Genomic DNA, 27,074 nt, shown 5'->3' with positions numbered 1-27,074 from the left:
CAAAACCCAACTTGTCTTACTAACATGTAAGACAAGATAGCACATTTGATGGTAGAAGATTTCACATTTGAGAAACTGGAACCATAAAATTTTGGGGCAATTTTGTTTGAAAATGGACTAAAAACAATAAAGTTGTTATTTAAATACTTGCCATTTAATTTTCTGTAGATCGCCTGAACAACTAATTGTTGAAGCTCTATTGTAGATTAATATATATATAGATATTTCCTTTTTAAATGCATCATAATGTAACCATTTGAATTTCTGTATTTATATCAGCTATCACGTATATAAAACTTTTAGATATTCTGGAACAGCAACACACATACACACACACACACACACACACACACACACACACACACACACACACACACACACACACACAGGCTGCTAAAATGCCAAAACTTGGATGACAAGCAATGTATTAATGATGCAACAGTGAAGCCCACCAGATTTATGATTTGTTTATAACATGCTGAAGATAGATAGTGCAATATGAGAAAGTATGTAGGGAATGTTTACACAAGTCATCCTACTGTGCTGCTCTCTCCTCTCAGCTTGTCACCATTAGCACCATCAGACAGATACAAGAGCATGTACACAACAGTATGTTCACAGATATTTAGTCGTACTGTAATATTTCAAAGTATTGTATTGTAGTATTGATTATAATTTTTAAAAAGCTACAAACATTCAGATTCTTGTACCGAGCCCTTGACTATTTTCTATTAAGAATAAATTGAGGTTATTCACTAAAACTCATTTCCAGTCTTCAATCAGCCTTCTTGAAGACTTGCTTGGCAATCACGTCTTGAACTCTCATCTCCTGCAGAGAGGAAGACAGACCAATGAGAGTAGGGGGCAGGAGAAGAAGAAGGAGAAGAGGGGGGAGGGGTGTGAATTAATAGTGAAATTCAATAAGACAGTCTGGCACATCAAAGGAGAGTTAAATGAGTGATACACAAACCTGGGACTGTATCCAAAACCCACCCCCCCTCCACCTCATCCTCTGACCCTGTAATCCGTCTTCCGCTCTTTCACCATCTACTTATCTCCTTTCTTTTGCAGCCCACTCCCCCCTTTCTCACCCCCCACACCCCCACCCCACCCCCCACTCACTCGCTCTTCATTAGTCCCTCGCTGCTCCCTTCTCCTGCTTTATGTAACCTCCCAAATCCACCATTTTAAAGCCTGATCCTCGCTGGCATTTCTTTCCCAATTCTCCCATGAATTTGGACACGCCATCAACAACGCGCTGTTTTCAGGGGGTATTAGAAATCCTGTGAAAGCTGTTTAGTGGAACAATGCTGATATCTTAATCGGCATTGACAAATAATCTATACGCTTAAACTCTTTTACAACTAAAATAAGAGTCCACTCCTCCCTTGTGCTCTTGAGTTATTGTTGCACTTTAATAAGACGTGCATTCAAGAGTCTTCTGCCTTCTTTTGTGTTTGCCTTCCTTTGTTAGGTCCTGCTTTTTTCCCCTCTCAGACATGCACAAATCTCCACAAACCTCTTTCAGTAGAGAACTTCTTCCCATAAACACATTGCAGTTCAACAGGATGTCTTATTTGCATGTTCTCCCTAATTTAGCATGCGTATCAATTTAAGCATCTTTTTTCCTTGTATGTTCTTTTCCTTGTTCCATATCCTGCTCCAATCCTCCCTCGGCCTTTACCTCCCTTGTTTCCACTCCATACATCCTTACCAGATGCAGCTTGTCGCCCTCCAGCCAGTGCGTCCAGCCTCGTCCTTCTTTCTCGCCTCGCTGTACACAAACCAGCTTGTCCCCTTCCCAGCTCACTGTAGTCTGCATAAAGCACAGAGATGCTGTGTTACTGTGTGCAATTAGCATGTAAAGTAGCCCTCACATTCAATCACACGGAGAGCACAAGAGCCTTTGTGCAATGCAAAAGGGTGACCAGGAGTTCAAACCCCCCCCCCCTTGGACTCGAGCCTCGGTTTTTCTTATATTTTGCTTCCGTTTGCTTTTGTTTTGTGTTCATAATGTCGCTTATCCTGATTTATTCACTAGTTTCTGAATGGATTTGTTAGCTGAAGACTATTCTCTCTCACACACATCACTCACTGTAGGCTGAAGCTGGGATTTGAACAGCAGGGGGGTTGGTGGTTACAACACAAAATCACAGCAGTAGGGAGGCCGACTTCTCTCAGACATTCCAAATTAGTCCTCAATGACAACACGAACAAAGCAAACTTGTATAACAAGTTATACTTAATATTCACTGTAACATCAAGCGTCTAAACAAGTCAGCATGCTTAGTCAGGAAACAAAAACACACACACACACACACCTGACAAGTTCGACCGTCCACCGGCCCCAGATCTTCAGTAAACTCTTGTCCGATAGTGAAATCCATGTCGAAGTTTTTGAAGGTGGTGAGAGTGCGGATCTTCATGGCCCCTGAGGCTGGATCATGCTTGATCTCTTTGGTAGGCTTCAGCAGACACACGATCTTCCTCAGAGCGAAATTAATATCTGACAGAAGAAGAGACGATTCATATAAAACAGGCTGTACTTGATTGTCACTTAAATAATGGGGTTCTTTGTCTGTCTCACTCAGCTTACATGCAGGCAGACTGAACACACCCTGTGTGTGTGTGTGTGTGTGTGTAGGTGGGTCTGGGGTCACATAAAGGACAAGGTAGTGATTTCATTCCACTAATGTACTGCTGCAAATGAAGATGAGCCAAATGATAAAGATGCAGCCTTGTTTGCACATGTTGGCAAAGTGTGCGCATGGATTAATTAACCAAGTGCACGGATTAACAGGCAAACTGTGCAACTTTGACGGCCGAGACTGTCCTTTAAACCTCTGTTCTGACCCGTCCTCGTCTCTGTGATTACATATAAATACAGCCAAATTCACAATATAGTTGCTCTTATTTACATATTCTGCTGTGTCTGCTGTCAGATGAGGATAAAGACTAATAAATGCTAGAATATGTTGACCAGCAAGCTACTGAGCTGCGGATACAATTGTTCACCTACAGACAAAATTTTAAAAAAATACGGGTCAATGGCAGCAGCTGTGCTGTGAGGTAATATATTATATTATAAGCACAGCCACAAAACATCTGCAGCAAGGAAATAAACATCTGCGGTTCGTTCAGACAGAGGTGACAACAGATGCTTTGTGACTGGTACTTAATATAAGACTGTTTTGTTGCTTCTAACCTTCTCTGTGATAAGTTGCAAGACATGTAAATGAGAACAACTGAACCGTGCATGCGGCTGTGCAGGTTATCAGAGAGTGAAGGACGGAGGTTTAATGAATTGTCTCGGCCCTCATGACCTGCACTGTTTGTCAATCCGAGCGCATTTAAAGCAATCAGGATGATTGATCCGTGCCAACATGTGTGCTCACTTTGCCAATCCGTCCCCACTGTTTATTAATCAGATTTCCACGTCAATACTCTATTCTACCTCACGATCCCTGGGGGGTTCCGTAGTAGTGCCATGTAACCTGTGTTATGTAGGCGAGAAAATGTACATTTGTACTCTAATGCGAATTTTATAGTCTTACCTAAAGCTGCGAGGTAGGAGTCCATATTTTCTTGTTCCACCATATTAAATGTGCCGGAGTAATTCGGTTTAGACATTTTTAATTTTCCTTTTGTTCCTCTCAAAACTCCACACGAAATCTCTACTTTTCCTCCTTCTTGCTTTTCTCCTTCCCACAAATCAGCTGCCGCCTGGTTTGATATCAGCCTCACTTACGCAACTGGTTAGGACTATGCCTGGATTGAACGGGAATGCGCGTAAAATGAGACTGTTGCGCCTTTGTTGTTGCACGATGTCTGAAGCTCCAGTGGAAGCAAGTGTGACTCTTCAGGACTCCACAAAGGATTTATGAAATCGTTTCCAACATGCAGTGACTCACTCGAGCTGAGAGCGGTGTTTTTCAGCAGAACCACATGCAGGGGGAGGTTCATTCATCTTTCCTAATACTTTAGTCAGAGGGATCGGTTGCAACCAGAGGCGGTGCTTCCCAAAAACATGTGGCGGGTGGGGTGGAGATGTGCTGAGCTTACATGCAGTACAGACTGGTGTGAGTTCATATACTGGGAGCTGATTATAACAATGAGTTTCCTCAAGACTAAACACACTCAGTTGTATTGTTGGACTCTATTTCCCATTTACTACAAAGGCAAATTAAAGGCCCAATCTGTACTTTTTTACTATAAACTACAGCTTTATTCAAAATTTAAAGGATGAGCTTCAAGGATAGGGCCACAATTTTTTAAATCTATCTTTAAACAACAGTCAGGTGTCCATATGAAGACTGAAAGAGGTTTTCCTCGCTGTAATCATTCCTCCTGTTCATACTGGCTGGTAAAAGATCCCCTTCAAATGTGCTTTCAATGTAAGTAATTGGGGCCAAAATTCATAGTGTGTCCACACAGACATTTTGTGCAAATATGTATTTAAAAGTTTACCTGAAGCTTACACGAGACTGGCACATTTACAGCCTTTTTAGCATCAAATTCACTCTCCATGTTTCCTCTGACAGTGTTTCCCTGTTGAGCTGCATTGGAAGTATAGTAACAAAAAGAGGAACTTTGGCACTAAAAACATTGTAACGTTGAAAGATATCTACTTGATTTGACTCATTTGTACAGCTGAAGCTTCATATTAGCTTCAGATAAACTTTTAAATACATTTTTGCACAGGAGGCTTGTGGATTTTCATAACTTACATTGTAAGTGCATTATGAAGGGATTTTCTAGGACTGATTATGGCAGGAAAAACATGTTTCAATGTTCATTTGGGACAAACTTGAAAAACCATGAAGCCGTCCTATAATTGCTGAATGAAAATCAGCATTAAACATCAGCAAACATTACTGATGTATTTGAACTAACAATCCGACCACAGTGTAAGTCATCAAGTTCATCAGCAGATGGAGTTTGCCCAGTTATCATGAAACTATAGATGTTTTTATTGTCTTTAGTTTCCTGAGTACTTTCTGAACTTCTTGTCTACATTGGCTTAAAAGCTGAAGTTCAAAGTTCATTCAAACACTGAAATGACTGAACTGCTGACGTAATCAAACATTTAACAACACCAGATTGTTTGGTGTTAGTGTTAAAACACTTGTCAATCAATTTTGATAACAAGTTACAGTGCTGTCTGTGTTCTAAACTTGATTTCTGTTTACGCTTGAGAAAGATACAAATGTGCATAGAAAAAGCGATACTAACCAACATATGAAACATGGCATTCTGACAACACATTGTTGTCTAACAAAAGGAGATTGTAGCCAAAACCCTCCAGTTTACTGTTACCAAATCCCATTTCAAACTGTGCTCTTGTAAGAATTTGGTGCCCCAATGTCTCCCAAATCTACATACAATATGTGTCAAAACAACCCAAAGTGTAACCAAATCTAAAAAGAAATGCAACCTCCTTATTGCAAAGTTATTTTTTTATCGGTGGTTTAGTTGCATGAAAATAAACTGAGAGAGAATTGTAAGTCTCCCAAATGTGCCAAAAATGGTCAGAAGTGTGTCTATTATCATCACACTCCTTAAAGTAGAGCTAAACTGAGCTTTGTATGTTAAATTATAGCTACTTATCTCCTGCTGTTGAGGCACTTTACATCTGCTGCTAAAACACGCTAATGCTGCTGAAGAAAAGTAGTTGATGGGAAATCCAAAATCCAAAACCATCCAAAATATTGAATCATTCCACAAAAATTATGGCGTCTTTATTCAAATAACAGACATAAAAAACAACAACAGGTCTACACACACATTCTGCCTTTATTTTTAACAAATGCATCACAAAGCATGTGACATATAAGATATCAATGCTTTACCTTGTCTCCATTTTTTAAACCTTAATTTTATTCTGTCTAAGGCTTCCAGCGAAAGACAGATTCTTAAACAAACAAGTGCCTGCATAAATATAATAACGTATCTTTGATAAAAACCTCACAGTCTCTTCTATCTTTTCCTCACTGAACCACTTTTCTTGTCTGACTTTTGCTTCTTTCCTTTCGACAGATTCTCATACACGTCCTCCTTGTTTCTAGAGAGAAAAAAGAAAAGAAAATGCTGATTAGTGATTTTTTTCTTTCAAGCCTGCAGCAATCACTAACAAGACACAGATCTGTTAGATGTGAATCACAGACGCTAGTGAGGCTAATGAGGCAGGCTGCCGCACGAGAACGATTTAAACAGACCAACCAACCGTAAATCAATCACTCAAAGCTGGCAGCCAACTATTCAGTGGCTCAAGTGGGTCAAACTTTGCAGCGTTTGGGACCGAGCTGGCCAGTGCATGTGGGCTGTTTTATCCTTTCTAATTGATTAATTAGAACAATGCCCAGTTTATACATGAGTGGTGCCTGGGTCCAAAGGTCACAAAAACATTATTCAGACAATAGAACAGAGACAAGCTGGATATATTTCACTTGTTTGTACACTGCAAAACATATCTATCATCTTGTTTACATCTGTCATCCGTTAAAGGTCCACTCTACTGATTTTACACATCGAGTTCAGATTACTACTCTGAAAACATTTGAATAATGTCCTCTGCGACTCTGGAGGAAGCTTTTCAAAGGTAGAAAAAAGAAGATAGAGCTTTAGACTATTTTTTTTAACAGAAAGCCTGCATTACAAGTGTGAAAAAAGGGAGAATTTAGGAGGTAGGGAGGGTCTAATGAAAGATGCTATCAAGTTGCAACATGGAAATGTTGGATCTGTTGGAGCTTGGGCCAAACTAGGGAATAAAAGATCCGGATCTCTTGGCCTCTGCTATTTGGTCCTTCTTAGTTAATCTGTTGCTTGTGAGTCCCTCCTCTTTATGGAAGTGCCTTATTAATACACTTTATTCATTTTCTCCACTATGCAAGAGGTGACACGTGTGGCTCTTACTGGAGCTGAGAATCACAAATAAAACAAAGAAAAGTGGAGGCTCATATCATCTGTGATGCTTGGCTCACCTAGACAGCTCAATACAAGCGAACAGAAACAAGGCCACCAGGTGGTGATGATTGATTTTGTCGTCCACTACCTACCTGTACTAAAATAAACTGATTCATCAAGCTGGAATTAGATTCACCTTGGACTAATTTAGTTTTTTTGTTGGATTCTGATGCTCACACTTTACAGAATGAGTGCCAACTACAGGGGACTTTATGTGTGCACAAAATACAAGAAACAAAAGAAATATTTGACCTGCTTGCATGACTATAAATAGGAATAATTTTCCAATGACCTAAAGCCGGAGGCAGTTTCAGGGCTCATTGTTAAGAACATGGTACTGGTACACACTGGTACTTGCATGTATTGTGGAAAAGGCTCTATAGTTATAGTTTTAACAGACTTAACACGGCACTACCACAGATGATGCAATCGGATTTTACCCAAGGGTTAATTTTACAACTGCATTTCATGTAGTCAGGAGTCAGGAGGTTAAAACTAAAAACATACAAACATTGCTTGTTTTAAATTAAACAAGACTCCATATAAAGTTAAATAGTGTGTTAAGCTGAATATTTTTTGCAGTGTAGTTCCCAGAATGAAAAACTTTAGAGTGGAGTCCAGCTGCAGCAGTTGTGTGTCTTTCCTCCACCCACCACTCCTTCTCTCGACATAACAACACTGTCTGCAGCTCAACTCTTCCCCCAGAAACTGCTGACATAAGGCTGGTGACTAAGTCATGATTTTTAAAAGAAAGTAGGGCGGCAGTGTGAGGTTTAGAGAAGCGATGTGAATCTATTAAGGACGTCCAACTCTCACACGCATTTCTTTCTTCTCTTTTTTTCTCATACAGACCGACACACACACACACATACACCCGCTCACTCACTTTGAGACCTTCCTGCTTGCTGGTTGGTGTTTAAGCTTCAGATTTCCATATTCCGTCTCAGTTTCCTGAGGAAGAGAGACAGAGAGACGGTTCACATATGACTGATGCAGCGTTACTAAGACAAAAAGAGAGGCCATGAGACTGGTTTAGTCTATGTGGTGGATTTCTCTGTCTCTGGCTCAACGTTCATCTTTCGTAACGTGCTCTCTGATAACATATCATTCTGTTGACATTGAACAAGTCGGCTCTGGTGTTCAAATCAGCAGACAGAAGTGCAAAGGCCTATTGACACATATATCTGTTTTATTTACTGGAACCTGTCCTCGTTTTTCCCCCGATTCAGCTTATATTTCAGCCACAAGGGAGCAGAAAAAGACAAATATCATCGTCTTCCCCCTGGCTTTAGTCTGACTCTAGCTAGGTGTCGTTGCTCACCATGTAGGCGCAGTCTTTGGCCTTGGTGGTCTGTATGTACTCGGATACAGCCAGGTAGATGAACTTGTACTGGGCCTCGGTCTGCACCATGCCAGAGCGCTGCTCTCGCACCATCTGGATGTATTTTGGGATGTCAATATCACAATCCAGACCTAGAGTGAGAGAGGAGTGAAAAAGGAAAGAGCTGAATGGAAACAAGGGAAACAAATGAGTGATGTTTTGATTTTTTTGATTGAAGACATCTAAAGAACTGATTCCTTTAAACATTTTTTACCTATAGTGTCAATGGTCTCGAGGATCATGTCAACCACCACAATGGTGCCCGTCCGACCGATCCCAGCACTGGACAAATTCACAGCAGAATCAAAGTGAATACAACTTTCCATCGGCTAAAAATGATTAACTGTATTTAAAAAACAGAACAATTATGGAGATTCAGAATACTTCTATTGGAGGTAATTTACTGGGGAGTTTTCCTGTGTTATGCACCAAATTATGGTTGCAACAAATTATTTTCATTATCTATTATTTATGTTGATTACTTTCTCAAATAATCGATTAGTTGTTTGGTCTATAAAATGTCAGAAAATGGTCAAAAATGTTGATCACTGTTTCCCAAAGCCCAAGATGACGTCTTCAAATATCTTGTTTTGTCCACAACTCAAAGATATTCATTTTACTCTCACAGAGGACAAAAGAGACCAGAAAATATTCACATTTGAGAAGCTGAAATCAGATAATTTGGACATTTTTTGGACATTTTCTTAACAAATTAATTATTAAAATAGTTGGCAATTAATTTAATAGCTGTCAACTAATCAATTAATCGACTAATCGTTGCAGCTCGACACCAAATGCACATGTATCATTTTTAAACACGTTTAAGACCCTTTTTTCTTTGCAGCAGATATGAGAGGGACTTGATGCCATGGTAGTAGTTATTAAGGCAGTGGTTCCCAACCTTCATCTGAGGTGTCATAAGATTCAAAAGACAGAAAGTAGGAAAAAAAAACCAAACATATTTCTGATACACAATTTTATGTTCTATTTAAAATATGAGAATGGAACAACTGAGATATATGCAACCTGTGCCGAGCGCTGTGTTAATGGAAAGTATTGTCGAGCTTATTGTTGCTTTGTGAACATTCGTACATTCCAAAGGGTCATATAGCTATTTAACAAACAAGTTTTAAAAAAGCACGAGCAGCTTCAGCATCGCTCACATCACACATGGAAAATTCCAAAAGGATAAACTGTCAGTTGACTCAAAACCTTTTGTTCAGCTACTACTAATCTTAATCCTGAAAATATGATCATTTTAATCTTAAACCTTCAAGTATTATCACCTAATTTAAGATTATGAAACCTGAACTTTAAAATAAATAAATAAATAAATAAATAAATATATACATATATATATATACACATCTACATATGTTTGTGTGTGTATGTGTGTGTGTATATATGTATATATGTATATATGTGTTTGTGTGTTTTGGGGTTTTTTGTTTTTGTTTTTTTTTTCACAACATTACACAAGTTTGGATGTTTTCCACAAGCCCTGGTTTATCATCACACATTTAAAGGGGATTTACGATCTCACAAATGGCGGTGTGACGCACCATTTGGCAAAACCCTCCATCTAAAAAACATGTTGTCAAGTCCTGCAAAACCCCCCAAATACATCAGCCTCTCAGAGACTTAAGAAATTCAACGGAAGATCAAGAAACGTTGCTGACAGGTAGTACTGCATAATGCTGAAACAATTAACCGATTATTTAATTAGTCAATCAACAGAAAATTAAATGACAATTTCGACAGCTTATTAATTGTGTAATTGCTTCAATGGATTTGTTTATTTACTTTGTTTTTTTAATATCATTTTATATTCAGTATGTTTTGGTTTTGGACTCTTTGTCAGACAAAACATATAATCTGATTTGAAGACGTCACCTTACACTCCAGGAAATTGTGATGGGAATTTTTCACTTTTTTGGCATGTCATAGATAAATGATGAATCAAAAAGTAATATAATTTGATAATTTAATCAATAATGAGAATAATAGTTAGTTGCAGCCTAAATAATGCAATCACGCTCTAACAAACTCCTGACACAATAAATATCTACAAAGCGTTTTGAGGCCTTTGGTCTCCAGCTCTCCTGTACCTGCAGTGGATGATCATGGGCCCAGCGTCAGGATATTCAGCTTGTTTAGTGTTCACTTGAGTGAGGAAGCTGAGGACGCCGCCTGGCTCCTGGGGGACGCCGTGGTCGGGCCAGCTCAGGTACTGGTAGTGCCAGATGGTACGGGAATGTTTGGGCTGTGACAGGGGGAAAAAATAAGGTGATGATGCCTCAGAAAAATGTGTTTGTAAAATGAAATTGTGAAATATTTCTTCGGCTACATGTGCTGACATGAGCGAGTGCAGTGAGGGCAGAGGTTGAGTTGGGAGATTACCTTGTCCATAGGAGCAATCTCTAGGACTCGGACTTTGTAATCAGCAGCTTCTCTCTCTGACTCAGATGTCACCACGTACGGTCCCACCTCCTTGGAGCTCTGAGGGTCTGGCCAGTATGGCACACATTTATTCTACAGAAAAATAAAGAATAACTTAAGTAAACTTAATCTGGACAATCCACTCCATGTACAAAGGACCTGTGGTTTTACAAACGTCAACAAGTCCACAAGTGAACAAAGCTTTAGACTTTTAATTCAGGTCAACTTTGATTTATTCACTTGGTACTTAATAACAGCTGGAATCTAAAAAAGCGTGACACTGCCACATTATGAAAACAGTAAATAGAAAAATGCTCTTCTGAAGACAATGAAAACTCTGACAAAATACTAATTATGGAAAAAAAAAACATAGTGGACAGAAGGAAGCATTACTCTACAAGGGTTCCTCTACCAGATTAAACCTGTTTTTTAAACGCCTGGAAGGATGAAGATTACTGCAACTTTTCCAGCTTTACGCCAGTTTCCTTTGAGCACTTAAGATCTAATAGGCCAGTGCCGGAGGCCCTAACATAAAGTACTGGGTCTTGTCTTGCAGTCACTTCAGTAATCTATAGCATCGTGCGTCTGAGCTATTCGGAGCTTTGCAGGGAACAACTGACCCTTAATGCTTGATGGAAACAACTGCAGTGACGTAACTGCATTAAGTATGAGCTGCAGGCATCTGACATTTTAGATAAAAGACTACAAAACACTACAGTAGTGTAATATTTCTAATAAAAGCATCCGCAGGTTTTTCAGTCTGACTGTAACAGAAACTGTGTGACTATGTTTCTAAACGGCAGAAAGCAGGAAGTGCTTCTCTCAGTGGAAATGTTTTTGAAAGATGCCCAACGATAAGCAGGGTTTCATACTATCATTGGCACAGTCATAATTTTTAAAAAAAAAAAAAAGAAAGAAAGAAAAAAAAGAAAGAAACACACTTAAAAGTTTAGTATTGATACTAACCCGCCCTTTCTCGACCTCTCTAGTTGTCATGACAATCACCCTCGTGTTCTCCTGCCATACCATCTGCCAGAAATCATTGACAGTTGTTGCTAGGCAGCCCTGGGTGGCAATGTAAACTTTGTGATCTGTCGACTCCCACAAGGTGTTCTGCAGACAATGAGATCACTTCAGTAAACAAATAATATTATATATATTTTTAAATAAGATAAACAATTAAAACAACAACCTAAAAGAGGAGTAAAATGAGTTTTCTCTCGTGTTTTTATCATTTTGTGTTACCGTGAGGCCGCTGACTCTGGACACTTACTGTAACATAGTTGGCGTTGATGTAATCTGAACCCACAATACTGGGATCAGTGTCCTGCAGGACGACCCTGGTGTCGTTGACTTGTGGAGAAAACAAGTGGATGGAGTGAAGAAATGGTGGAAGAGAAGGAGAATAATAACTTTTAGTTCAGTTATTATTAATCATTATTAATCATTATTAAACTTGTGAATTCATACATAAGATGTGGTTAATTTAGAGCTTAATGATGTTGAGAGGATAAAAAAACTCACAGGGAAGAATGTTCTTGTATCTGTTTTTGCTCTTGTTTTCTGGTCTCTGACCCTCCTCTCTGCTCTTCTTCACCTTTGCCTCCATCTTTTGAAGAGCCTGGTGGGAGAGAGAGACGACTGTGTCATACTTGCTGTATCTCAATTCCATACTACATACTAATATATATTAATCGTGATAGTAAACTGTTTTTGCTGTTAGTATACAAGAAATTTGCATGCTTAACAGTTTTTACAGTAAGTCAGTCAAACTGTAAATTTATAGTTCTTCTATCAATAAAACTTGACAAAGAGCAAGTAAAATGTTTTTTTTTTGACAAGATCTTACTGGAGCTCTGTTACCACTGGAGGTGAGACAGTCAAAAACACATTTAGTCAATTAAATCAGTAACAAATATAATAATCAATTAATCCTTACATACTGTTCAGATAAAAATTTGGCCCATTTTTACATTTTAGAACAGTAAAAACACCCTAAACATCATTCTTTCAGCCTGAAATCTCTCAGGTCCTGCAGTAATTTCAACTAAAATCTCTCCTAAAATGATCTAGAATTTTTTTGTGTGTGTTGATAAATATATAACTAATAAATAAATCAATAAAAATCACCATTCAAAAATATTGCTGCATTCTTCACCTTCAATAAAATTAATCGAAATAATGATGGCTGTCATGTTCTCCTGTTTAACATAACATAGAACCATAATATGATGTGATAGTGAATGTTTTTTCTCCATAAACAAACACAACAGCATTAATTAAAGATTAATCACTCATTTATTAATGACTGATAAAGTATTTACGAATGCAAAATAGATTTGTGCTTTAAAATTTGGCATAGAGACTAATTACGATGGAATACTGCTGTGTAGGGGCTGAATATGAACACTACATAAGGGTTAAAAATTTAAGTTATTTTAAAGCAAAAATGCCAAACATTCCCTGTTAACTGCTATGGATTTGTTGCTTTTCCTGTTTATCTTTTAAAGCATAAACTAAATATCTTTGGGTTTTGGACCGCTGGTATGACAAAACAAGCATTTTGAAGATGTAAACTTGAGCACTGAAAGAATGTGAAGCACTTTTCACTATTTTCTGAAATGTTATAGATCAAACAATGAACTGATAAAATACTAGTTGCAGCCCAAGTCACAATCATCTGCAATTTATTTTAATGTGTTGCAGCTGTGAGTAGCTTTTCCAAGTATTTTTTTAAGTATACTTAACTTGGTCATTCTTCCAGTCTGAACACTCAACATACTCAAAGCCTGCTTAGAGTTATGATGTAATATGGCAGCTGGAGGCAGCTGGTGTATTCCACCACCACAAGATGGTGGTATATTACCTCTAGTTAATAGTTACCCAGAGTGAGGAAGTAAGTCTGAAGATGTGAAAGGCTGATGAACATTTCAGCAAGTTTATAGTAAGCTGGTTCTTACACTACAGATAAAGCATCATGGGAAGAAAACCAGTCAGAGATTTGGACACAATTTCCCGTTCCCTTAAATGAGAACATGTGTCCAAACCTTTGACTGGAACTGTAAGTATGACTGAGGTCGGGTCAAATCTTACATCAAACTCCTCCCAGAAGCCCGCCTTGGCCTTGTCTCCCTCGCCCTCCTGCTGCTGCTTTGTGGTCTGGTCCAGCTGTTTCACTCTGCTGTCGATATCTGCTGCATTCACTCTGGTGGAGTAATACGGCTGCCAGGACACAGAGAGCGAGAGGAAAAATATTATAATTGAGTTAAAGAGAAAAGTACGAGCCAGTGAGCGCACCGCACAACATCTTCAGGCCACATTCAAACATTCAAAGACGTGAGTAATATTTTCTATCTGTGGGCTGTACTGCTCGTCTTTTAAAATTATTCAGAATAATTGCACAATGGCTCACTGACTTTCAACTTGCTGAATCTGTGGTGCAAAACTAAATCATTCACACATGTTACAAACTCAAAAGCCCAGTTCACCTGTTTGAGATGCACCCAGTTCCCAGAGATCTCCTCGATGCCTTTGCGTTTGTAGAAGTCCACCAAGTCTGTCAGCGTGTCAAACATGTCTGAGCCTCCCACTGTATACCGGTCATTCTGGATACACACATACACACACATAACACACACAACATGTCATTCTGGAGAAAGTGTTTGGTGTAAAAATAAAGACTAAAGAGCTACTAAACGTTTGACTAGTCACACGACATGACTGTAGAACATCATGGAAACAAAATGAACACATTGGCACTTCAATAAAAGAGGGTAAACATATATTTGTGTTAGCAACAATCATTTTTACATATCTTTTTATCAAAAGGAAGTAAAAGAGTATGAGAGTATTTTCTCTGTGGCACAGACTTGCAGCCAATTTTCAGCCGATTTTTACAACACTTTAATCAAATAAATGACAGAATTTATTGGTTAAATTGTGTACAAGGGATTAATGTATACTGATGTGTTTGCACTTGTCTGCCACCAACAGCCGTGAAGATTAGAGCCGAGTACGGTCGGGGAAACTCACCTGATCTGTGCCATGTGCTCATGAAAAGGCCTTTGTGACCCTTCCAGTAATCTCATATTAATCTTCTGCACCCCAGCGGAGCAGAAAAACAATGACTCCCATTTAAATGAGGACTGAACCGTGTTTTCTATGAAGTGAGTCACAGCTAAAAAGTAACATGCAAAGCCCTGACGGTGACTGATGATGGAGGGACGCAATCTATGAAAATGAGTTTGAGAGGCGGCTCTGTGAGGCGGCTGTTGCTGTACCACGCAGCCTATTTACAGTGACTGTTTAGACACCAATAGTGAATTTAAATGTCTTTTTACTTTGTCTTTTGTACCTGGTAACAATGGTTGGCTGGCAAATGAAGTAAAACTCTTCCTGACAGTTATGAGCAAAAGAGTTAAAAGATGAGCAACAGTCTCTTATTGCACAACACAGGGGAAATGAGACTGTAAACCTATTTCAAAGTGCACTACACAACTTTGGGAATACCCCTCAGTGTCTTTCTTTCTGTGACATGACTCTAATGTTTCGGACTCTCCTAATTCTGTTTATGCAAAGCAAAAAAAAATGACCAAAAAGCAACCCTTAGTTTCATGCACGCCCTATCTCACATGTCACGAAAAAACACACATACAGGAAAAAGCGCCTACCTGGCACATTATCTTGATGTGAGAGACCCTCTTCCCTCCTGATCTGCTCCTCTCTTCTGTCAGAACCGACAGGACAAAGTCTCCAGGTTTGGACAGCGACACTCTGACCAGGAAGGTCCCCGGCTCGTCTCGAGCACTGAGCAGCTTCTCTGCATTTGGCCCGGACAGGTGACCATGGTACCACCTGGTTTAGAAAAAACACAGATGGTTAATGATGCAGCATCTACACATTTTTAAAGATATGCATACCCTGAGCTAATTTTGGGTTTGTTTCTGGCCATGGTTCACTGCTGTGACCTGCATAAATACAGATAAGCAAAAGAAATCTTCTGCCTCGTGCAGATATTTGACTGTTAAATGTATTTTGTGAGAAAACATTTTTAACGTTGACTTTTTGCATGCAAACAAAACATCCTTTTTCCTTTGTTACCTACTTGGTGCACTGTATGTGTAAGCACCGTTATGAGTCTATGACTGCTGTGTGACTTATTTGTATCAGTCTATTCATGGCTAAGCGGTTGTCAGTCAGAGACTGATGTGGTGCACTGGACTGTTATGCACTATACAGTGAACAGAAATAGAAAGCCACAACGGAATCCGATGCATTAAACCAAGATTTAAAAACGGTATATGCAGATGATTTTGTTGCAAGCAAGTCATATTTCTGTCCACTGCTGAACTAACTATGTGTGTGTAAGTGTGTGTTTGTGTATTGTGTGTTTGTGAAGCATGTGTGAATGAGTGAACGCGCACCCAGTTGGGTTGGGTTGGGTTGTGACTTAATTTTAGGCACAGTTCTCGATTTCTTCTTCTAAACTTCCTGCTTTGCGGTCGGAAAATTTCTGATGACAGATTTCGTGGCTGAAGAGGACAAAGTATTTATAGCCTGCACCCCCCCTCCTCCCCTCAATATATAGCATCCACAGATAACCCCCCTCCCCTCCCCTACACTCACTCTGCTCTCTTTAAGCCTTTTGCACATGCTTTTAAATGTTCTCCTTTTACAATTACTTACTTAATCTTAATCACTTACTTAATCACAGTAGATGCTTTTACAGAAACTGAAATGAGACTCCACCTGAGGGTTTTAATTTACAGCAGGTTGCAAGACACACCTGCAGCGGATGGCACTGTCTGTGCAATTTTGCAGAAGCTATATAGCTACTATAGATACTGTATAGTTAGTGGACAAGTTGAAGACAACAAGTGCATGCCAGAGTCTAAGGTGTGCATGGTTAAATCATGGCTTAATCACATGCAATAATGTCAACAGGTTAAGCCTCAAACCCTGTTTATCCTCTTTTCTGAGAAGAGATAAGTTTCCAAATACATGAGAACAGACATAAAGAAAAGTGAATCACACGGTGACCTGCTGAGGAGCGTGTAATCATGCTTTACTGAAATAAAAGAGACTGAGTGAGATGGGGAAGACAACGAGTGAGCAAGAACATGATGGAGTGTGCAATAGAGGAAGACAAGTAGGGTCTGGCCATTGCTTTCAAAAGTGTCAAAACTTAAAGTTTCCAACCGCAGCAACAAAAGGGAAGTTAGACAACTGACAGAGAGAGAAGGAGGGGGGTGGGGGGGGGTGGGGGGGGTGCAGAGGTTAGAGCTTCCAGCTTGGGTGAAGTACACAGTCACACACACACACACACACACACACTTATACACACACGATAGAAAGTAGTGTCCTCCTTGACTCATAAAAGGAGTGAAGCTCTATGAGTTTTTCATTACTAGTTGGACATTAACCTACTTGAAGCAGCTTACGGTCACACAACATTTAGCAGCCCACCACTGCCAGCTGGGAGAAAAACTCCCATTACCCACCTCCACCTAACACCACCTCCAGCAGCAATGTCATGGAATTCATATGTACAATGTGGGCAGACAAGAATTAACACTGATATTAGCTCTTGAGCATGTATTTGACAAACAACTAATAGATCAGGATTTTATCTGATCACAGCAGCAGCCTGATGAGTCTTTGATGTGGAAGGCTCCGCATGCCGATAGAGGCTTTACAAAATTTCCATAACACTATCTATTAACCATATTTAGAAAACATATATGCTTGCGAGTGACAGGTATAATCAGTAAAATTAAATGTTAAAAGTGTGTAGTATCGATATCACAATGTGAATATGCTCCATTGCAAGTTAAAATCTTGCATTCAAAAGCATTCTTTTTAGTAAAATTTTAAAAAATCTTGATCAAAAGTACTCATTGTGGAGAAAAGTTTCCATCAGAGAGTTGTCCCCAGTTAAAATAACCAAAATTGAAGTTTCGTTATGAATATGTTGAGTGAAAAGCCTTATAATGCGTTTCAATTACTTGACGAATGACACGATCCTTTATAGGTTGAAAAAACACAAAATGACTAAAACAAGGTTGTTCCTGAGAAGTTGACATTTTGGAAGTACAGGAGTTTTAATCGACATAATGATATTTTTCATGAGTTTATCTCATGTTGAATTTAAAATCTTAACCTGCAGCGCAACTAGCAACTCTAGCTGACAAAATACAAAAAATGCATAGAAGTAAAAAAATACAGTCATGAAAGAATGTAGAAGGTGTAAAAATGAAGCAGGTATTGTAGTTGAATGTGGGTATACTCTTTTGGAAACAAGTAATCAAAAATATAACAGTGTGGCCGCATAAACCAGTACCAGTATCTCCCCCAGCTGTGCTTCTAGGATTGGTTTTCGCCATTGTAGAGTCGTACAAAGTCTGATTTTGCTGAATAGTTAAAAGTAGTGACGAAAAGGTCCTCTTTTAATAATTATCAAGGGAGTTTCTATGATGTTTGATCTCATTTTTTGATTTATATATAAAAAAGAAACATAATAGAAAGTAAATATTTTCATTATGAAAATGCGCTGCCCCATTTTGTTGTATATATGTCGTATTTTATATGTACTTGTTTCCTGTTTATATTATTCCCTTTGCATTAGTGACCTTTATGTGCCCTGATTTGTTCTGTTATTCTTGCAATTTACAGTAAGATTTTTGTGTGGCAATGTGGTCTTTGTGTGTTGGACAAGTGGCCAAAAAGTGTTTCACAAAAACCATTAGAGTAAAGTAGGATTGTATTTCAAGTACATGAGTAAATGTACTGTCCTTCCCACCTCTGATCATTGACACACGTCATCCATGAGCTGCAGCAGTGAGGCAGATGTGAGAATGAAGCTTCGACAGTGGTGGGCTCTTGCTGTCTGGAGTGTGGGTGTTTGATTTCAATGACTCACATTCTGACAAAGATGCTATTACAACACGATTATTAAAAAGCTGCTTCAAATAAAAAGACTTTCCCCACTCAGGAAACGATTCAAAAATCTAAATATCAAACGTACAAATGACGCCATCAAATTAACAAGTGATAGAGGAAATACTGCTTGTCATAGTTTACTCTAGTTTACTTAACCACCTAACCAAAAACTATTACACTTAACCCGAGACTGTAGGTGGAGGCAGCTCATACAAGCCGATGAGTGTGGGCCGCATTAACCTACTGGGGGTTAAACAGTGAGTGTGCAGGTGAGAAGAAAGAGCGAACAGACCTCTCTGTGGTGGGGTCAGAGCAGTTGAGGGGGTATTTGAGCTCAATGATGGTGCCGTCCTTGTCCTGCAGGGTGCCGTTCTCCGCTGTGTAGTACTCAACCAGTTCTGACAGGGTGGCAAACTTCTCCCCGCCATACAGGTCGTAATAGTCTCCCGTGTTTTGGATGCGGATGTGGGTCACCGTCTCGCCCACTCTGAGGAGAAACAGAAATCAAACTGATGACATTGAAGAGAACATCTGTGTCAGGGGTTTTTTTTGGGTGTGAAAGTTTAAACGGAACAATGTTTCTACAACTTTTAGGTGCCTAAAAAGTCAAAATGTTGAAAATAAAAGTAAAATCAGATCAAACCAGATCCTCACAGACCTTTATTCGATTTCACAGACAATACACAGTACGTATGTTCTGTACCTTCATTTGTCTATGACACATACACACATTGACACACATTAACTTTCCATCAACTTTCCGACTTCTCTGGAGTTATTAATCAGAGTGATATAAGAGCTTTTTTTAAATTCGGTATCTCTATTTTTAACATTATTTTATAACAACAACTCTCAGATTAAGTAAAACATCTGTAAGCCTATAAGACTCATTATTCTTGTTTCTTTCTGGGTTTTGGAGCCTTTGGAGGCGAGTCTGTCACAAAACCAACACGTGATGTTCCTGTTTCACATTCATCCAGTTTATAACCACCTCATGTGTGATGTGTCTTTTATTCTGAAACAAAAATGTGTGATGGTAAGGTGAGAATGAAAAGCTGCTATCTATTTTTTTTTTTTTATTGTCAGACTGCAGTAACTCTCACTAACACCATGAACTTGAGTTACACAGTTTGACATAATCACATCAGTACAGTCAGCTTTCGCATTTAGAAAACAACAGGCTGCGGTACTATGATCAGTATAACTTGACCTTAAACATCTGGGCGTTGTGCACAAGCTTTACATCAAATAAACCTGACGAACAAACACAAAAACAAGTTATCAGTCTAATCTATTGAGGAAAGGTTTCAGGATGTTAACTTCAACCTACTAAATGTTTACCAGATGGCCTTTCAGTCGTGGTTTTCTATCTGTATTTCAATCATCAGTGATGTTATATTAAGTTTTCTACTTCATTATCATTTTATTTTTAGCATTATAAGTAATAAAAAATATGTATTCATTTGTAAAAGCAGGTTAATTTCAATGCAGGCCTTCATATTTTTGCGTCTAACAACCAAATCAACTCAATTACCCTGCGAGAATTTAAAAAAGCATCAAGATGCACGTATATTATTGTATAAAGTACTAACACACTTACAAATGCAATGTCTGATTTTATCATGCTCGCATGGTGTAGCGGAAAATTTGATTTCCGTGTGTGAAGAATAAGAATATTCACATCTCTGTGTCCCAAAGTTGTAAAATACTTTTGTGTTACAATAAACTTTAGAGCTGTTAGAAAAATTTAGGAAGTAAACAAAAACAACAGTAAAAGGTGAAGAAAACATTACATGAGTTCAGTGTTTAAATCAGGGCTTGTTGAACTGATCAGATCCTGTAGTATCACAATTATTTATCATCTATTTTCTGCTTGAAGGTTTATCATGTGAAAGAGCCAACAAAGAACAAAGAATAAAGAAGTAGCACTGGAGCAAGAAAGGAAAGTACGACTTCTTCTCTGCTGTAGAGTTTGAAGAGAAACGAGAACAAGTGATTCAGGGATTTTGCAGAGATTATTACCTGACAGAGAGAGAGAAATCTCCTACGTTCTTCTTGCTTGGTCGAGCCAAAAAGCTGCCATGAATGCCCCGATTCTTCAGCATCTCCTCGGCCTGCAGGCCTGTGATGTCTCTGTGGAACCACCTGCATCAACACACGTGTATACACTTTAAAAAGAAACCTCTGTATGTGTAGAAGTTCAGCCGCTACACACTCAGATTACAATACACAACACTTATATCAGATACATATAAACTCATAGGTCTTTTATACACACCGACATCCAATAACCTGGTTGTTTTTCCACATAGCAAAACAAAAATCTTTTGATTCACTGCGGGAGAGGCAGGTCTCACCACAGTCTAATCTATCTTTGAGATGATCAAGTAATTAATATTTAAGTTGATTAACAGAAAATTAATCAATGACAGTTTTGATAAACATACTAAATATTTTCTGGCTACAGTCTGGTACATGTGAATACTTTTAAATACCGATTTTAAGACATCGTTTGGGTTGTGCGATAACCTGTGATCAGCATGTGTCCTTATTTTTAACATTTTAGGACAGAAAAAGATAAATTTATTGATCAAGAAAATAACTGATAGATTAAAGAATAATAGAAAAGATGTTATTTGCATTCCCCTATAAAGACTGTATTCTTTATTCTGCCCATTCTGTGGAAAACAGAGTTCTGACTATAGACATGTGGAAACATAACTCATTAACACCTGTGGTGCCACCTCACTGAGGCCTACTTATCAGAACAGAAATACTAATGATACACATGTGTAAGGTACACCCAAATAAACCAGTAAAGCACTGGTTTGAAGAGCCTTTCAACAACATTCTGGACTTCAGTAACAAAATCACATCTGTACAGACCAAATATTTGATAGTTTCCTGGAGCCCTTTGAGGACAGAAAAAATGTGTCGTGGTCAAGCTCGGCTCTCAGTCTCTGAGCTTGAAAAAGAAAAAACTAATAGAATTGTTTTTTTAAAGTCTGGGTTGCCATCCACCTATTGATTATGTGAACAAGACTGAAAATGCTAAAAAATATTAACCAAAAATTCAACAAACTATTGGCTATTTCTCATTAAAATAGATTTCCTGCAACCCAACCACATGCTCTCAAATTCAGTTGTTTAAATTCAGTCGATAAAGACATTTTCCACATCATGGCATCAGAGTGGTTGCTTCACGGTTGCACTACAGTAGCATGTTCATGAATCTGCAGTTGCTTAAGAAATGTTACGGAATACAACTTTCAAATGTGGAGAACTCTGTATTTTCGCTTGCTTTGAAAATAAGCTTGAATTTAAACTTGAATATATGTTTTTCTGTCAAGTTTGGGTTCAACTGAGAAGAGCTTTTATACAACAAACGGGCTGTGAAAGAAGATTTGAAAAACATTAAAGTTAGTTAGAGAAAGAAAGACGTTTCAGCTCAAGGCAAAGTGAACCTAGTAAGGAACCTTTAAAGAGCTTGAATGTTATTCAACGTTAAAGTGAGGGTAGGAAAAGGGTTTTTTACTCAACTACTGAACTAACATTTATGACACAATTTCTTTACGCAAACAGACACCGAACAGCTCGTTTGCAAATCACATGACAGAGGATCAGAACAGGACGAGTCGACAGCTGGGGAAAGAAAGAGAAGGAGGAATGGAAACAGAGAAGTTGTCATCATGCCTTGCACAAAACACAGAGATCACAACCAGAGTTGACTAACACAGCACTATAGTGTCCAGCAGCGGGGACTTGACTCACCGAACCATGTTGTCTCTTCACCTCTTCTGGGACAAAAGAGAAGGAGAGTGAAGATTGTCACTTTGTACCTGCACGTGCAGACCTCAAAAGCATAAGCACATATTTTGTTTTATCTCTTGATCTTGTAAAGAAACAATTTGTTCCTCTCTACTTCCTCACTTTACAGGCAGCACATTCGCGTTAATATAGAAATGAAGTCACTTTTGCTCTCATGTTTTTGCTTACTTTACTTCTGACACTAACAATCTTCCATCTAATATCAAAACTCTCATGTCTATCTCAGCACATTCTCAAAAAACAATCCCCTCAAACTACCCGCACTCTCCTCCTCTTCTCCTTACACACTTTCCTCCACCCAATCCTCTCCCTATTCGGCCCCTCTCCGTCCCAATAGGAAAGCAGGTAAACACTTACTCTTCTCAGCTGCCTCTGAAAACAACTGACACTCGCCGAGGCGGTCGCACTGTGTATGTCTCTCCCCTCCTCTCTGTCGTTCTCTCTTGCTCTTCCTTCCTTTTGCGACTCCTTTCACAAAATAGTGAAAGCAAGACAGGAACAAAAATAGCTGACAAGCCGGAATTCCTCCAACAGACAGACGTGGTGTCTCTTTTTTGTTGTTGTCGTTTTTTTTAATGACAGCTGCAACAAAATCTCATCATAGTCGAGAGCAGAATACGTTTAAATTCTGGCAACTCGCTCTCTGATGCTCCATCGCTTCTATGCGGAGTGCAACGAAAAAGTAAAGTACAGCAAGAGATGGTTCAGACTGTTTGATTCATCGGTGAATCATGAGTGAGAGCGCCTGTCCTGTAATTCCACCGTGGTTATAGGAATGAAAAACAAAGTCATCCACAAAATACAGAGTAACAGATCTTTTCGTGCCTTCGTAATCAAGCCCACTCTTTGTCTCTCCGTTTGCTTTTTGCAAAGCTTTTCCCCTCTGCCTACCCACCTGTCTACTACCACTGTTGTCTGTTTGTTCTTTACTTCCAGGTGTGTATGACTGTGTGGTGTGTGTGTGTGTGTGTGTGTGTGTGTGTGTGTGTGTAACACAAAGGTCACAGAACACTTCCTTATTTGCAGTTCAACCTTCCCCCCTCTATTTATATGTGTGTGCGTGCTGCTGCTGCTTTCAGCTGGTAAACCGACTGCGAACTTGTTTCATTATCAGACTACTGAGGCAATAACTCCATAACTCCAACAGAACAGATGCGTTTTAATTTTGCCCTCTGATGTTACCAGAGGCACCTAGAGGCATACAAGTGTACCTAACTTCCCCATAATGCAACACAAGCACACTTGCATCAAGGGGAAGGCTTATTACACTGCCAAAACATACACCTAGATCACATGAACAAACTTTTTACAACCTATGAAACAAAGACATTCTACATTTAACATATTTACCTACAAGAGGTGAAAGAGGAATAGTTTTGAAGTCATAAAAAGCACCTTATGACAATTCTTTTCTCACGCCTCATTACAACTGTGCAGTGTAAACGATGTTCTGTTTAATGTGGGTGAAAATAAGACAATTATGCTTAAAACTGGCACTGTATTTGTGGAAAATTATACAACACATTATATACTGCAGCCCCCCCACACATACACAGACACACAGACAGCACTGCAGGTGTCATTCGTCTCAGCATCGTGGTTAACGCCAGCTACTGCAAGTTGCCTTATTTTCCTCACAGATTCGCTGTGAAGCTGGTTTGGCTTCTCTTTCTTTTCTGCCACAACCGAGCTTCACTTCTGAGGCTGCAGGACTCCTGCAGAAAAGTGGCAAATGTGACACTTCTAACAGCCTCAGAGTGACTAAAATTGTTCCCTAGATTCAATTAGTCTTTCAAGTGTTGCAACACATCACACTGTTGCAATGCATTAAATTCGTCTCTGATCAGAAGAATTAACTGTACACGCTGTTCTGTTCTCTGTCCCTAAACCTATAAAATAATACTTTCGTGAAAGTGCAGAAACAATTAGTAAATTAATCCTCACATTCACTTTTTGCAGCTTCCTGAAGGAGGGGATTTACTGCTTTTATGTCTTTGTAAAGTTAATTTCTTTATGGTCTTGGACTGTTGGTAATATTTAACAGTTTTTTGGCATTTGGGCAGCACTTTCCCCAAATGTCCTTTTGAGAACAGTTGTTTATGTTTGACGATATGAACCGTGAGATAATTTAGATTTGTCTCACCATCAGAGATTTCTTTAATGCCGCTTTTAATGACACTAGTAACTACCGCTTTAATATCTGTGTGTGTGTTAAACCATTGTGGGCAATGGTGTAAATCAATGCGAAGCGACGTTTCAAGGCATTATTAGATTTTCTCTACATACTGAATGACAATTTTTGGATATGTGAGCCAAAATGTCTTCACTCAAGAGCAGTTTTTAATGAGAAAGCAGTGAAAATGTTCAAAGATGTACTATACACCTCAGTGTTAAGAACATTTCCGGATCTACATCTGGATCAGCATTACTTATCCCTTTGTTAATGACCTACTTTCCCACCAAATTTCATTTAAGTCTGTTGATAAGTTTTTGAGATAACTTGCTGACTAACAGACAAGCGAAACATAACAAGAGTCTAAACTTCAGGGGAGGTAGAAATGAACAATGGAAGTGGAAAATGCAGTTAATGGTTAAAAAGCAAAAGAACAGAAAAGACACACAGTGACTTTGCAAAAGAGCAAATGTCAAACCAGAGCACTTGTAAACATTGACAAACATTTACAACACTGGAGACAAGAATAAGATTAAAAAAAAAGATAAAGAGTAAGATTAAAAACGACATAAATAAATACATGTAACATGAAGTGCTTTTTTTCTTACCTTATCAAATACATTAAACAAATACTAGACACTCACCTACGAGGCATTGCAGGGGCTCTTCCTCTCTGGACTCAGGGTCTCTGGCTGTCTGGGCTCCTCTGTAGGAAGTGATGGTTTGAATCCAGCCTCCTCTTTGTGTTGTGAGTTTGTCCAAAACTCAAAAAAACTCACAGAAAGAGTCAGGTTACATCGACAGCATTACTGCGTCCAGGTTAGGTCCTCTTGTTCCCACTTTCTGCGTCCGTCACTCACTCGCACTCAGCCTCATGTTTAGGTTCTAACTCTGATGATAAGATATCAGGCTTCATTACCAGCCTAGCCAATCCTCCCGCCCTGTAATTTACTCTAATTTTCTTAATGACTTAAACTATCTATGGGAGTAAATGCGTCTGTTCCTGTCCCCTTCTTCCCCTGCTCTTCCTCTCACGATCTCTTCAATGTAATAAAGGCTCTCCCTTTCAGCTTTTCCAGCTCTCCAGCAAATCAAAATTTGCTTCCATGCAAATTCCTCCTCTTTCCACCTCTCTATCTTTCGAGGCTTGCATGCAAAGTATGTTCTTTATGCTTGCCAATTTTGGTTTTGTTTGAACATTTACTGTACACTTTTCTAAACTGCTAGCAGAGTATCAGTCAGCTTTAAGTATGCACAAACTTAAACTTACTTCTTACGTTCACAAAGCAAAAACCTGTAAATTTAATGAAAGCAGATGATCTCATTCAGGTCACGAGGGGTCACTGAATGGTTTGACAGGTATGAAAATGCTGTGACTCGTATGCTATGGCCTTGATCTCATCCCAACTGATATTTTGGAACGACATGTTGGACACATTCTCCACCATCATTATGAAAACACCAAAGAAGGAACATATTTTGTCAGAACGGTGTAGAATCCATGCATGCATCCAGACAGCGGCCCAACGTCTTACTTTTCTTTGAGCTATAAAATAATGTCAGTAGTCTAACATGCTCACAATGACAATGTTTTTCTTTTTAAGTATTTGGGGACATTTATGTGCCTTTATTACGCCCTTATAAAGCTGCATTTCTTGTATGAAAGGTGCTATATATATATAAAGTTATTGTTATTAGTATTATTTATTCCAGACAGGAGATGAGAGTGAGAGAGGTGTATCTAAGGTCCCCAAATAGGACTCGAATCAGGGACGCTGCAGTTCATAGACAGCGTCTTAAAGGACAGGTTTACAATTTTTTCAGTGTCTTAAAACATCAGTCAGGTGCTCAAATTAACATTGAAACAGGTTTTTCTTGTAGTAATCATTCCTCCTGTTCATATTGACTATTAGAAGATCCCTTCATAATGCACTTACAATGTAAGTGATGGGGGACAAAATCCACAAGCCTCCTTCTGTGCAAAGATGTATTTAAGTTTATCTGAAGCTTGTATGAACCTTCAGCCGTCCAAATTAGTCAAATCAAGTAGATATCTTTCAATGTTAGTCTTTTTTTAGTGCTTAAGTCCCTCTTTGTGTTACTATACTTCCACTGCAGCTCAACAGGGAAACACAAAGAGGATATCTGATGCTTAAATGTCAATGTGGCAGATATCCACTTGATATGACTAATTCAGGCTGCAGAAGACTCATACAAGCTTCAGATAAACTTTTAAATACTTTTTCTTGCACAAAATGACTGTGTGGACATACTGTGAATTCTGCCCCCGTCACTTACATTTAAAGTGCTTTTGAAGGGGATCTTTTAATAGTTAGTATGAAGTCATGATTA

At 38.9% G+C, this 27,074-nt stretch overlaps 2 protein-coding genes across 6 annotated transcripts; both read right to left on the bottom strand.

The window, feature by feature from the left end:
- Positions 1-452: 452 nt before the first annotated feature.
- Positions 453-3,991, bottom strand: rbp5 (retinol binding protein 1a, cellular). Its single transcript, XM_067601171.1, has 4 exons — positions 3,555-3,991; positions 2,322-2,506; positions 1,715-1,816; positions 453-829 (listed from the first exon to the last, which is right to left on the bottom strand). Exons 1-4 carry the CDS (start codon positions 3,628-3,630, stop codon positions 776-778), a joined length of 417 nt encoding a protein of 138 aa, XP_067457272.1. The 5' UTR covers positions 3,631-3,991; the 3' UTR covers positions 453-775.
- Positions 3,992-5,708: 1,717 nt separating this feature from the next.
- On the bottom strand, positions 5,709-25,744 carry ptpn6 (protein tyrosine phosphatase non-receptor type 6). Of its 5 annotated transcripts, none has more exons than XM_067601164.1 (16): positions 22,907-23,488; positions 22,493-22,518; positions 20,744-20,866; positions 19,014-19,208; positions 15,454-15,637; positions 14,272-14,388; positions 13,877-14,005; positions 12,308-12,404; positions 12,057-12,136; positions 11,750-11,896; positions 10,745-10,876; positions 10,453-10,607; positions 8,559-8,626; positions 8,285-8,436; positions 7,850-7,914; positions 5,709-6,061 (listed from the first exon to the last, which is right to left on the bottom strand). In XM_067601164.1, the coding sequence occupies exons 2-16, from the start codon at positions 22,498-22,500 to the stop codon at positions 5,977-5,979; spliced, it is 1,737 nt and encodes a 578-aa protein (XP_067457265.1). In that variant the 5' UTR covers positions 22,501-22,518; positions 22,907-23,488; the 3' UTR covers positions 5,709-5,976. The 5 variants fall into 5 exon arrangements, with proteins under 5 accessions (XP_067457265.1, XP_067457266.1, XP_067457263.1 ...); XM_067601165.1 differs by having other exon boundaries at positions 22,493-22,515; XM_067601162.1 differs by having other exon boundaries at positions 22,493-22,574; positions 22,907-23,487.
- Between the last annotated feature and the right edge of the window lie 1,330 nt (positions 25,745-27,074).

The sequence above is a fragment of the Thunnus thynnus genome, chromosome 10, assembly GCF_963924715.1.
Source record: "Thunnus thynnus chromosome 10, fThuThy2.1, whole genome shotgun sequence".
Lineage (NCBI taxonomy): Eukaryota > Metazoa > Chordata > Actinopteri > Scombriformes > Scombridae > Thunnus > Thunnus thynnus.
Note: the sequence above shows the minus strand (reverse complement) of the source record. Positions and strands in the feature narration are given on the sequence as shown.

Excerpts from the sequence above, each read along its gene's own strand:
- rbp5 (XM_067601171.1), bottom strand. The coding sequence starts at position 3,630 with ATGTCTAAACCGAATTACTCCGGCACATTTAATATGGTGGAACAAGAA. Across the intron at positions 1,817-2,321 it reads TGGACGGTCGAACTTGTCAG|ACTACAGTGAGCTGGGAAGG; the intron begins GTGTGTGTGTGT and ends TGCTTTATGCAG. Across the intron at positions 830-1,714 it reads AGGGCGACAAGCTGCATCTG|GAGATGAGAGTTCAAGACGT; the intron begins GTAAGGATGTAT and ends TCCTCTCTGCAG.
- ptpn6 (XM_067601160.1), bottom strand. Across the intron at positions 10,877-11,749 it reads GAGAGGTCGAGAAAGGGCGG|AATAAATGTGTGCCATACTG; the intron begins GTTAGTATCAAT and ends ATTTTTCTGTAG. Across the intron at positions 8,437-8,558 it reads CGAGACCATTGACACTATAG|GTCTGGATTGTGATATTGAC; the intron begins GTAAAAAATGTT and ends CTCTCACTCTAG.